General features: G+C 53.8%; 1 protein-coding gene across 1 annotated transcript in view; it reads left to right on the top strand.

The window, feature by feature from the left end:
• The first annotated feature begins 5,442 nt into the window (after positions 1-5,442).
• NCAPG2 (non-SMC condensin II complex subunit G2) overlaps positions 5,443-12,475 on the top strand; it is a 62,416-nt gene continuing 55,383 nt past the window's right edge. Inside the window, exons 1-3 of the mRNA XM_032840176.1 lie at positions 5,443-5,558; positions 10,849-11,037; positions 11,389-11,503. Coding sequence (XP_032696067.1) covers positions 5,481-5,558; positions 10,849-11,037; positions 11,389-11,503 — 382 coding nt within the window. The 5' untranslated portion in view covers positions 5,443-5,480. The remainder of the gene's footprint in view (positions 5,559-10,848; positions 11,038-11,388; positions 11,504-12,475) is intronic.

The following is a 12,475-nucleotide window of genomic DNA, read 5'->3' on the forward strand; positions in this document are numbered from 1 at the left end:
CCCGTCCGCTGCCAGCAAACCACTGACCTCAGGACCTGCGCTCTGTGTTCCTGTTCCATCGGGGCACAGCCCGCGTTTTTGGTTTTCTCTGTTCAGTCTCACCTTTTATAGCCATTCGGAGCAGAGGGAGTGAGTGGAACCATGCGCTCCCTACACACTCTAACCACAAAAAGGAAGGAAAGTTTCTGCAGCAGCCTCTTGATTAGTCATGACCCCTCCCGCTTTCTCGGAACTGGTGACTCAGGCGCTGTCCTGGTCCCCTCCGACCCCCAGCCCTGTGCTCTGCCCCACCCTGTCCTCCTGCAAAATGCTCCCAGCCCTCAGCACCATGTTAAAGTTCCCAGCTGCTGAGCTCCTCTTCTTTAACTAATTTTCCCAGTTATAAATATTATGATGAAAAGACAATTTTGTGTTTTCTTGTTAGAGAATCTTTCTGGAAGGATAGTCAGGAAACTGGGAACAGTGTTTTCCTTTGAATTTCAGCAATGTGATTTATGTTATTTGCCCAACACAAAATACATTTTTTAAAAAACGCGAGTCTTGCAGTTGGTCCTTTTTCAAAGACACTATTTTAGCGTCTCTTGTTTTAGCTGTCCCGAACCCCTCTGCCTTAGTTCATACCGCCTGCCATGGGGTCCACTTTTAATTCTATCAACCTTTTCTCATTACCCCATGGGAAGGTTCTAAGAAGAGAGATCACCTCAAACCTCATTCATTCATTTCTTCAGAAAACATTTTCTTCAAGCATCTAACATGTTGGGGCGGGGGGGTCCGGCTGGGTCAGCAGAGCGTGAGATGCCTAGTCTTGGGGTCATGAGTTCAATCCCCACGTTGGGCATGAGCTTACTTTTTGGAAAAGGAAGAAAGGGAGGGAGGGAGGAAGGAAGGAAGGGAGGGAGGGAGGGAGGGAAACGTGCCAGACTTACAGGGAGGCTGTGTGGCTGCGTAGGGCACAGTGTTGATACGGAGGCACAGGTAGGGCTGAGGAGGGATGTGCTCAGAGGCTGCGTCACAGGGCAGGGTTGAAGATACACACTGCACTTATACAGGATTTCGAGGAGGCCTGGGGGTCATTCTTGAGGGAAGCCTTGTTTGCACCTGGAGGGGCTGGCTTCACTGGCTGGGAGAGTTCCTGCCCGCGGGGCCGGGATGAGGAAGCTGAGATGCAGTCACTGCCTGGCCTGTCCCATGTCAAACAGATGGCTGGCGAGTGGCAGAGCCCAATGCCCAGACGGTGTGGGTCCAGAACCCACCCTGTTTTGTCAGAAGGCACAGAACGGTAACGGGGACAGTCAGGACAGGATAAGCGTTTGGAGGACGGGAGGGGCAGCTGAGTTTCAGCTCTGGAAGTGTGGGCGGGTAGCCGCGGCATGTGCCCAGAGCTGGGAGAGGGCCCAGGATGGGAAGGAGTCAGAGCACTCAGGAAGGAGTCCAGAGCGACGGAGGCCAGGTGGGGTGGTGTCATGTAGCGGCAGCAGCGGGCAGAGGAGTTGGGGCCTCAGGGTGACACGGGGAGGTGGGTCCATGGAACTTTCCCAAGCTGTCATGGGGCTCCCTCGGCCTGCCTCTTGTAGCCACTATTTCCTAACAGATCCGTACCCTGACCCCCATAGGCTATAATTTTATATTGCTTGCTGCAATGATAATGTTTTTGATTTACTGGGTTTAAAAGAGCACATGATTAAAATTCGCTTCACTATGTTTATTCTTTCTAGCGTGGAAACTAGAGTTCCGCGTGGCTCACGTGGGGTTTCCGCCAGACAGCACTGGGTCAGGACGGCAGCGATGCTCTGCCTCCAAGCGACTTCCAGCTGGCTTGGGAGCCGTCAGGAGAGCAGGAGAGCAGAGTCCACTCTGGACCATCACGCATGACCGCCTGTGGCTGCAGGGACCGTGTTCTCATGCAGGGACTCCCGTTGTGTGGACAGCGGGGGTGGCTGCGGCAACCTGAGGTTTCCGGAGCACAGTGGGAGGGTTTCCAGAGAGCAGGGGCCCTGGGAAAAGGGAAGAATGAGGGATGTGGCAGAGCCTGGTGGGGTCTAGAGCACAGAGATGAGCGGCGTACGCTGCCCGCATGAACAGGGCACGGGCATGCTGCCTAGACAGGGATGCGGGTTTCTGGGGCTCCCCATCCCCCGCATGAAGAAAGCCAGCATGTGATGAGACGGGCCCACAGCCTGGTGCCCTGGTTCCTGCGGGACTCTGCTGCAACAGCCTTTCCAGAGCCTGACTCCCGCAGCGGGGAGAGGAGGCTGGACAGGGCTTTTGTTCTGAGGGGCCCATGGGCCCAGATCTCAGGAGAGCTGTGCACTACGCACTCCTTCAGACGCTCCGACCACTCATCCTGGTTTGGCCGACTGGTTTGGCAGCGACGCCTGACTTACCGTTTGGATTGTCTGGAAGACACTTGCCATGGATTCACGGAGTAGAACCTACAGCACCCCAAGGTGTGGGAAAAGCACATGTAAATCCAGAGATAAAAGCTTCTACTATTTTTTCATTAAAAAAAAAATACTTAATTTATTTATTTGACAGAGAGAGAGAAAGAGCACAAGCAAGGGAGGGAGGGAGAGCAGGGTCCTCGCTGAGCTGGGAGCCCACGCACGGCTCCATCCCAGGACTGAGAGATCATGACCTGAGCCAGAGGCTAACGCTTCACTGACCAAGCCATCAAGCTCCCCCAAACTTTTATTTTTATTAAAAAATGGCATCGACAAAAGTGCCTTAAATGAAAGAGTAAACAATGTAATCCGGGTGCCTCTGAGCAAAGGGTTTCGGTAAACTTCCGAGGAGCTGAGACAGCGAATGATTCCAAGTGACGGGATAAAAAATCTTTGTGAAACTCGGGGGGTTTCCAACTTGTGCTTTCAGCAAAGACGGAAGGAAAGTCAGTGCGGTTGTTGGTGGACACAGACTACATGAAAAGAACGGATGGCGGGCTCTGGTCCGCGCACAGGACAGATCGGAGCTGTGGGAGAGTGGACAGTGGGGGACGGGGGAGGGAAGGGTCTTGGGTCCGGCGGACGGCGGTGGACAGGAGGGCAGCGGCCGACTGCGCGGCGCGGACCCCCGGAGCGGCTGCGGGACGGTAGCTGGCGCGGACCCGCCTCGGCTACAGGGCAAGGAAGGGCGTGGACCCCCGGGACCCCCCGCGCCTCCACGGGGACCTTCGTTCCGGAGGCGGCCGCTGCGTCCTTCCGTAGGGACCGGCCGTCAACGCCGCGGAGGCGCGAGCGACGGCACCGGCGGACCCGCGCGCGGAGTCCGCAGGGCGCGTGTCTTCATTCCGCTCCCGCGAGCGCCGACCCCGAGGACAGGCGCGACCGCAGCACCGCGCGCCGGTCCACCCCCGACGGACGGGCCGGCGCGTCCCGGCGGCGACGACGCCCACGACGAGCCCCACGACGCCCCACGAGTCCGTCTCGCGCGACACGTCGTGCGGAGCCGGCGCGGCGGGGGCCGTGTGCCGGGGCCCGGACCGGGGGACGAGGGGACCCGACCGTTCACCGGCTGCCCCCCAGCCGTGTCGCACCGAGGCCTGCAGCGGCCGGCGGCTTCCAAGTCCGTCTCCGCAGTCACGCCGGCGTCCCCCCGCGCCGGCCGCCGAATCTCCCCGCACGACCGCACGGCGTCTCTGCGGGGCGTGGGGGAGGCGTGGCCGGCGGGGGCGCGGGGCGGGGCCGGGGCCGGGGCCGGGGGCGGGCGGGGCCGGGGCTCAGAGCGGGGCGGAGCGTGGAGCGCGCCCTCCGGCGGACCCCGCCCAGGCGCGCTCAGCTCTCGCGAGAGCGGCGCGTGATGACGCCCGGGCGGCGGAGCGCGGCGCGTCGCGCGCGCGGGCGGGTTTGAATCTGGTCCGAGCGCGGGAAGCGGCGGGCTTGCGGGACGAGGTGAGCGCCGCGGTGCGGGTCGGCGGGGGGGCTCCGGGCTGGGGCGACGGTCGGGACGCGGCGGGGGCCGGGCGGGTGGGGCCCGCAGTCCCGCAGCGACGCCGGCGACTCTGAGGCGGCCCCGGGGCCTGAGCGCGCCGACGCCCGCGGCTGAGTCCGGGGGGACCGCGGCCCCGACCCCGAGGGGACACTCCCCCTCCGCAGCCCCAGCGCTGGGACCCCCCCCCTCGCCGCCCGGGCCCCTTCCCCTCGCGGCGGTCGTCGTCCCGAGAACGGTCGGCTCCGGGGGCGCGGCCGCCCCGTCCACAGGAGCTGCCCAGCGCCGGGCGTCCCCAGCCAGCGCTCGCGTCCCCGCGGTGCGGGACCCCGTGTGCCGTGCGCGACCCCTGTGTCCCGCGGACCGGTCACTGCGAGCTGACACGACGCCCCAGCCGGAGCCCCGCGTCGGGCGGGACGCCGAGGGCCGGGGCGCCCGTAGTCCGCAGACGGGCCGCGGGGCCACGGCCAGGGCGCGGGGCCTAGAGCGGTGGCCCGGGGCCGAGCGCGGGGAAGGCCGTGCTCGGAGGGAGCCTGTAGGAGGGGGCCGGGGCGCGGGCGGCCCCGGGGGAGAGATCCCGGACGCGCGTCGGAGGCGCGGGGTGCCGAGGGCTCCGGGCGCGGACAGCGGCCGGAATTAGTCATCGCGCTTGCGGCTGGCCCCTCCCTGCCGCCCGGCCGGCCGCGGGTCGTGCGTCCGTAGCTCCGCAGACAACCTGCGGCTGTGTGTTCCCGCCGGGGCCGAGGAGGTTCCGCTCTGCTCCCTCTGACGGGGACGGCGCGGGGCGTCTTCGCGGGTCTTCGCGGGAGCCGCCTGGCCGCGCGTCCGCTCCGCCCTCTGGCCGTGCCTCCGTCGGGGGGTGGACGGCTCAGTCCCGCCGGCCCCGGGTGCTGAGTGGGAGGCCCAGGCCGGGCGGGGGCTTGCGCGCGGTCCCCGAGCTCCGGCTCCCGCAGGACTGGGTAGGAGCCTTGGCGGCGCGCGCCTCCCGCACCTGCGCCCGCTAACGAGCTCCCGGGTGGCCCGGGCGCGCTGAACCGCAGGCGAGGCCCCCGGGACTGTGGTGAGAGCGGAGTGGCCGCGAGAAGGGCGGCCTGCAGGAGTCGGCCGCTGCGGTCAGCCTTTCTCCCTCTGTTGGCTTTTTTCTTTCAGCGCTTTCTGCTTTCTCCGGGCGCTGCCGAGACTTCCTCGCCCGCGCTGTGCTGGACCCGGCTTCCGTGGACCGACTCTGCGCGGACTCAGACCTGCCTGGAGGTGAGCCTCCCAGCCGTCTGCGTTTCTCTCACGTCCACGGTGCGGACTTCAGTAACAGCTGGTCATAACCTCATGCTGTGTTGGGACGGACCTTGGTAAAGACAGCGAGAGAATTATTTTTAGATATTCTAGCTTAATATCAGAATAGTGTTAAAAAATGTCTGTGGTTATTTGTTTTTTTGTTTGTTGCAAATACCAAATTATATCTTGTAGGAAAAGGTATATTTGCAAATTCAAGTTTGAGGAAGAGTGTTTTCTGCGAGGGTTGCAGAATAAATGCCGCATGAAAACCACTTTCGTCTGTCATGGAGAAACGAGAGACATTCGTACAAGCTGTGTCCAAGGAGCTGATTGGAGAATTTTTGCAGTTTGTTCAACTTGATGTAAGTTTTATATTTAGTGCTTTGTTATGGTTTGGCTGTTAATTACATCCACAAATGAGATATACTTGTCTGAGTGAATTTTCAGAGACCAAGATTTATTTAAAAAAAAAAACAACAACAACAACAACAAAAAAAACCACTGTCCTCAAAGTACACCTGCTGATGGGCAACGATTCGCAAATGGTATTTCCTGCTTCACTTTACGGGAGTGGAAGAGTGCTAAGTGATGTCACACTGTGGGCTTCTAGTTACTTCAGTAGTTGCCGACCCCTTGTTCCTGCGTGGCCTAGCGAGGAGGACTCCTGGTCCTCACGCCGTTCACAGTGCTGTGGTAGATGCAGCTGTGAAAACCCACCAGAGTAAAAAGGCTAAGCTAGGGCAAGGGTATGGGAGGAGCCCAAATCCAGCCATGGACTGTGTCCCGTCCCTGTGGGAAGGGTGTGGAAGCTATGATACAAAGAGGAGACCAGTCAGCCAGTCAAAGATGGGTGTAGGGAAGGACCTCTCCAGGTAGAGGGGATGGCTTTGAAGACCGGAGAAGGCAGATGCTGTTTGAACTTGAGGACATTCGGTGGGGTTAGGGTGTAGAAATGCCAGGTCAGAAAGAGGCGGGGGCTGAGATTCAGATGACGTCAGTCCTTCCAGCCACTTGAGTGAACTGAGACTTAATCCCGAGAGCCGTGGGGGTTGTACGTGCACACATTGAAGAGGGCAGCACGAGAACCCGGAGAGGCGTGAGCTGGCCATGCCCTGCGTGCTGGTGGCCGCATTAGCGGATGGGCCTGGGAGATGTGGGTGCCTTTGTGAGCTGCCCGGTGGTGAGGTGGTGGTGCTGTTGACTGGACGCAGGCCAGGGACAGGGCTGAGGCAGGTTCCAGGGTCTGACTTGTGGTGCCTTTCGGTGAGATCATGGACGTGGGGGCAAGGCAGGCTCAGTGTGGGGTGTTCTGGATGACTGCCAGGGGACGTGCACAAGGTGATGTATCTGAGGTCCAGGAAAGAGGCCTGGGGAGAGACAGATTTGGGTGTCCTCAGGGGCACTGGGGAGCTCCAGTCATGGGAACGCAGGGGATCAACTGTAGTGCAGTGAGAGAAGCGTAGCCTAGGGCAGAACTCTGAGGAGCCCTGACCCTACGGAGCCAGCTCTAAAGCACTGCGACTTTGGGGCAGGAGACGCACACCTCGCTTGTTCCATTCACGCACTGGAAATTAAGTTAGTAGTGATTACGAGGTAGAGGGTATCCTAATAGGAAATTTGTTGCTAGAAACATTTATGAAGTCATTTTTCTTTTTAAGAGGAAATGAGCTTCTAGTGCGATTTTGCATTGTAAACTGGTTCTCTGTAAACTTGAAAATGACCGGCATGAACGCACATCAGCCCATCGCAGGAGTGTCTGTCGCATCGGATGGTCTAGACGCTACCTGACGCCTGTTGTAGGAGTGTCGCTGATGCGCATTGTATTAGGTGTGCGACGCACACGTGGTTTGGAGTCTGTAAGCTTGCCGTTGCACACTGGTGTCACAGCGTCAGTACCGCAGGCTGAGCTGATGATGGTGAAGCGGAGGTGATGTTAATTTAAATTTAGAAGGCCAAAGTAGCAGCGTTTGGTTAGCACAGTCCGTGCAAGATCACACTGCTGCTGTGGTGACAGAGCGCCCTGTGAGGTGCTTGCCACCGACTTCCTGGGTCACGTGCTCCAGAGCCTCGGACGGTTGCTTGGCAACGGACGTCTGGGGAGGATGCTGAGCTCGTCCTCATATTCTTGGGCATTCGTTTTAGTTCACAAGTGCCAAGCCTTATTAACACTTAGTAATTTAGTATCTCAATCACTGTGTAGCTCTTAATTAACACGAAAACGAGAAGATGTAGAATCGTGCAGCACTTGTTTTCTTTGAGTTGAAAGATATGAAATGCCATTCCGTAGGTCAGGGTAGTTGAATAATGGCAGTTTTACGTGGTCAGCGAGATAAGTCAGTTTAAGGCCTACTAAGTGGACCTGCCTACATACAGTCAGTTCTGCTATAATGCAACATACACAATGCCGGAAATTGCCAAAAATCACTATACTCTGCAGAACAGCAGTGAAAACCAGGATTATGTGACAAGGGGTTAAGGGCATGACACTCAAACATCTCACCAGTGACACGTTAAAAAAAGATGGTGACCTAATAAGAAGTAGTTTTATACACGTTAACTCACTAAGAAGTACATAAATACCATAGTAAACATGACATTTTTTTAAAAAGATTTTATTTATTTATTTGACAGACAGATCACAAGTAGGCAGAGAGGCAGGCAGAGAGGGAGAGGAGGAAGCAGGCTCCCCGCTGAGCAGAGAGCCCGATGTGGGGCTCGATCCCAGGACCCTGGGATCATGACCTGAGCTGAAGGCAGAGGCTTTAACCCACTGAGCCCCCCAGGTGCCCTGTAAACATGACATTTATCTTGAAAAAGATCCTAAGTTTGCAGTTTGAAGTGGGTGCCCGGGCTCCCATGGGCTAGCCTGCCAACCCTTTGTGTGACAGGAAGAGAAGAAAAAGACCAGGCTGGGAGGACAGGGAACATTGAAGAGATAGTACTGGTCAGAGGGTTGCATCAAGATGGGTCTTGAAGGGGCGCCTGGGTGGCTCAGTGGGTTAAAGCCTCTGCCTTCGGCTCAGGTCATGATCCCAGGGTCCTGGGATCGAGCCCCGCATCGGGCTCTCTGCTCCGCGGAGGGCCTGCTTCCTCCCCTCTCTCTGCCTGCCTCCCTGCCTGTTTGTGATTTCTCTCTCTGTCAAATGAATAAATAAAATCTTTAAAAAAAAAAAAAAAAAAAAAAAAGATGGGTCTTGAAGGTGGGATGGACCCGAGGTGTGGATGGTGTGGCCTGCAGCACATGTGGGGTCCCAGGAGCTGGCAGGTGTCTGGGGTGTGTGTTTTCTGTGTCTCCGAGGCTCCGCTCAGTGCATGCAGTTTTCTGCATTCACCTTCTGGTGAAATCCCACCTAAGTAAACCAGAAATTGCCTTTTGCTGAAATTGTTCTCTTATGTGTTGTTCGCATTAAAACAAATTTTCTATTTCAAATTTGCTGTTGTAGAGCAGCACTGACTCTGTCCTCAGTGGTTCTCTGAGAATCAAGGATTCGTGTTAAGAGTAGGAGAATCAGGGCCCAGGATAAGTGCCTTTTAACGAGCTTGTCCTGAGTGCTGTCTGGATGCCAGGCTCTGCTCTGGGGCTTGGGGTATAGCATATACCAAGTTTCTGCCCAAAGAGAGCTTAGGTTCTAGAGGGGAGGGGAGAGGCACACGGTAAGAGGATGGGAGTGCAGTGTGATTTTGTCAGAGGTGGGACCAGGCCCTCTGGAGACTGAGGGAGGAGAATTCTGGACAGGAGGGATGGGGAGGGGAAGACCCCAAGGCAAGTGCACACCTGGACAGCTCAGGTGGGGCTTCCTGGGAGAGGAGGGCGGATGGTAGGAGTGAGGGTGGGGAGGTAGCCTCGGAGGGCCCTGGAGACGCTACCTGCCCTCCCCTTTGCTACTGGAAGAACGGCAGAGGTAAAGGAAAGTTGCAGAAGAATTCTGAATCCCCTGCACTCAGTTTTGCCCGTTACCATCTGCCGTGTTTTCTTTTTCATTCCCAGCCTTTCCCTGTCCTTCCTGAGTCGTTTGGAAGTCTCTTGCAGGCATTTGTCTGATCCCCACATGTTCGGTGTGTAGTTGCCTAAACAGAGATTTTCTCTTATGTAATCACAGTAGAAATTCTAAAAGTCAGGGAAGTTGACATTGGCACAAGGGCACTACCGTCTGCACACTTGGTCATGTTTTTCCTTGGTCCAGGGCCCCGCTCAGTCTCGCATGTCGCATTGTATTGTCTGACTTGTTATCTTCTCTAGCCCAGAGCGTTCTTGGCCCTGCTTCATGTTTCATTACACGGACATGTGTGAAGGGTGTAGGCCACGGCCTGTGGCGTGCCCTTCAGCTTGCGCTTACCTGATGATTTGATTAAATTTATTTTATGCACTTTGGCAGGAGCTGCCTAAGTGGTGTTTTGTCTTCCTCAGTGGAGGCAATGATGTCCGTTTGTCCCGTTACTGGTGACGTTAGTTTTAATCCGTCACCTGAGGCTGGCGGTCGTCCGGAGTTCTCCCCTGTGCAGCTACTCGCTTCCACTTCCGCAAGCAGCCTGTGGTCCTCACTGGGGACGCACATCGAGATCAGGGAAGCACCCTGCTCCTCACCCAACTTCTACCCACGAGTCTGCATATCGACTGATGATTCTTGCCCGAATCAGTTATTAGTATAATGGCTCTGAAATTGTGATTTTCCAACCGCATGTTCCTTCCGTGTTTACTCGTCGGTGTTCTGTAGCATGGCGATGTGGTCCGTTATTGGTTAGTTACTTACTATCAGTACAGTTTCGCTGGTTCTTACTTTACTCGTTGGGTCACGAGACTGTTTTGTGCTCACATGAGCTGCTGGTGTTCCCTTTGTAATGGACCCTCTACCCTTTCGATGATGGTTTCCGTTTGCTGTGTCAGAATAAGTGAGGTCACCCGCTCAGAGTGAGAGGAAATGCTTGGGTCAGGGGTTGTAAGGACAGTTGAGAGGGTCTGATGTGGTGTCATTGGCTAATGGGAGAGAATGATGTCTAGGGACGACGAGTGAGAGGTGGGTGTTGAGGGCCCACTTTGGGCAGGAGATCAGACACTGCAAATACTCAGTTGGCTTTGCTGTGTCGGGGGCTGGAGCTATACCGCGCCAGTTGTGTAGCTCCAGCACACTTTCGTGCCCTCATGACGGGCCTGGACATTGTAGACGTCTGGACGGACTGATTGTAGAGAGGGTCTTTTTAAGCGGGTGAAATTTTAAACTACAAAGACCAGGTTACTATTGCTGACTCGGTAGAGGAGGGAGCTGCTACTCTCTGTTTTATTATTTTATCATAATCTTACTTTTAAAATTTATTTATTCGAGAGAGAGCACACAAGCTGGCAGAGGGGTCAGAGGGAGAGGGAGAAACAGACTCCCCGCTGAGTAGGGAGCCCAGTATGGGTTGGATCTCAGGGCCCCGGGATCACGACCTGAGCCGAAGGCGGACGTGTAACCAACGTAGCCACGCAGGCGTCCTGGAATCTGCTTTCTGTCTTGTAATTCCTGTACTTTTCCGTGTAGGAAAAGTATTTCAAAATTACAACTCGGCTCTTGAGATGATAATTAACTTAGCGCTTAGACTTTTGATGCCATTAAAAAAGGGATAGAACTAATTTTTGTATCTAAAATATAACAATTGCTATTTACTTTGCAGAAAGATGCTTCTGACCCTTTCAGCCTAAATGAATTACTAGATGAATTATCAAGGAAACAGAAAGAAGAGCTATGGCAGAGGCTCAAGAATTTGTTAACAGATGTCTTGTTAGAAAGCCCAGTGGCTGGGTGGCAGACGGTGGAAGTCCAGGGTGAAGACGAGATGGAAACAGAGCATGATTCAAAAATGGTAGGAGTCGTCCTTCAGATATAAAACTTGTTACCTTTTCTCTGTTAAAAATTAGTAATGTGTAGAATTGAATTTTAAGTTAAGAAGAAACTTAAAGTTAAAAGTTAAGAATATTAGAAATCTGTTTATCATAGTTTTACTTTTCCCAGTCCTGCCATTATTAGTCTTCTGTTCAATGTTGCTGTTCTTTGTGCACAAATGACCTGTATTCAAATTTTAATTCACTTTTTAGAATAAGCTAGAAGTGTGGGTTGATTTTTATAAATTTCATAACATTCCCATTTCTTTTAAAAATTGTATTTTAAGTTGATCTTAAATCACTTGAACTTTGATTTTTTTTTTCATTTGTAGAAAAAAAACATAGAAATAATTCATGCAGTTACATCTGTGGTTCTTGCTTCTGTACCCGTAATAAATGAGAGTGAGAACTATGAAGACTTACTGGAATGTGCGGTTATGCTGAATGGTGAGTTGAGTTTGTGATGACGTGACAAGTTCAGAAGTGGGCATCGAGCGATTCTCTGTCAAAGGAAACAGTCGTCACGTGGAAGTGGCGGTAGTAAGGCATGACTGTGCATATAAGCTCTTTTACTTCAACTAGGAAAGGAGCAAAGAAGTAGTCTTTTAAGAACAGTCCTGATGCACTCAATTTAAGCCATGTAGAACTGTTTCAGGTGCTGAAAATTGTGCATTACCAAATAACGGCTGCTCGTTGTTTTCAGATTTTCCAGAATGTCTTATTTGACCTGCAGGACCCTGTAGCTCTTAAGTGGTAAGAGCTGACTGAGGGAAAATGGTCTGACTGTGAACTCCTCAACGGGTGATTCCTGCCAGAAAGTTTCAGCTCAAGCAAGCATTTGTGACATTGCATTTGTTTTTCTTGAAATGGGTGATGAACATGACCTGAGGAATAATTATTGACTCTTAGGGGAGCTTTACTATTAAAATTTATCTCATGGTGCTTTTCAGGTTTTAACTAAACTGTGAAACTGTAGTTATTAATTGAGGAGGAACGCTTTGAATTAGTGAGAATCTCTGATTATAAAATGTTTACATAAAACTATTTTGTAGGTAAAAAAGATGCAAAAGAAGTTTAAATGAGCTTTAAGAAAAATCATCTAAGTGTCCTCACCTTCACTCTATGAACTAATTAGCCCCATGTGACAAACTCTCCCGCCGGACTCTTCATTCTTGGTGCCGCTTGGATTTATGTGTCTGTTTTATTCAGAATTCTTGTATTGAAATACAAGGTCTTATTAAGAAGTATATAAATAGTTCCCAGTGCTTTGTGAACGTCACCGCAGTTTGTTCTCACCGTCTCCAAACACTGTTTTGTAAAATGCTTAGTGCCAGCCTCGTAGTTGGTCCTCACTTCCCATCGACTCAGAAACTTCACGTGCATGTAGTGGCAGACGGAAGTCTGTCTGTGGATTACAGT

The sequence above is a fragment of the Lontra canadensis genome, unplaced genomic scaffold, assembly GCF_010015895.1.
Source record: "Lontra canadensis isolate GAN:19392208 unplaced genomic scaffold, GSC_riverotter_1.0 scaffold111, whole genome shotgun sequence".
NCBI classification, from domain to species: domain Eukaryota; kingdom Metazoa; phylum Chordata; class Mammalia; order Carnivora; family Mustelidae; genus Lontra; species Lontra canadensis.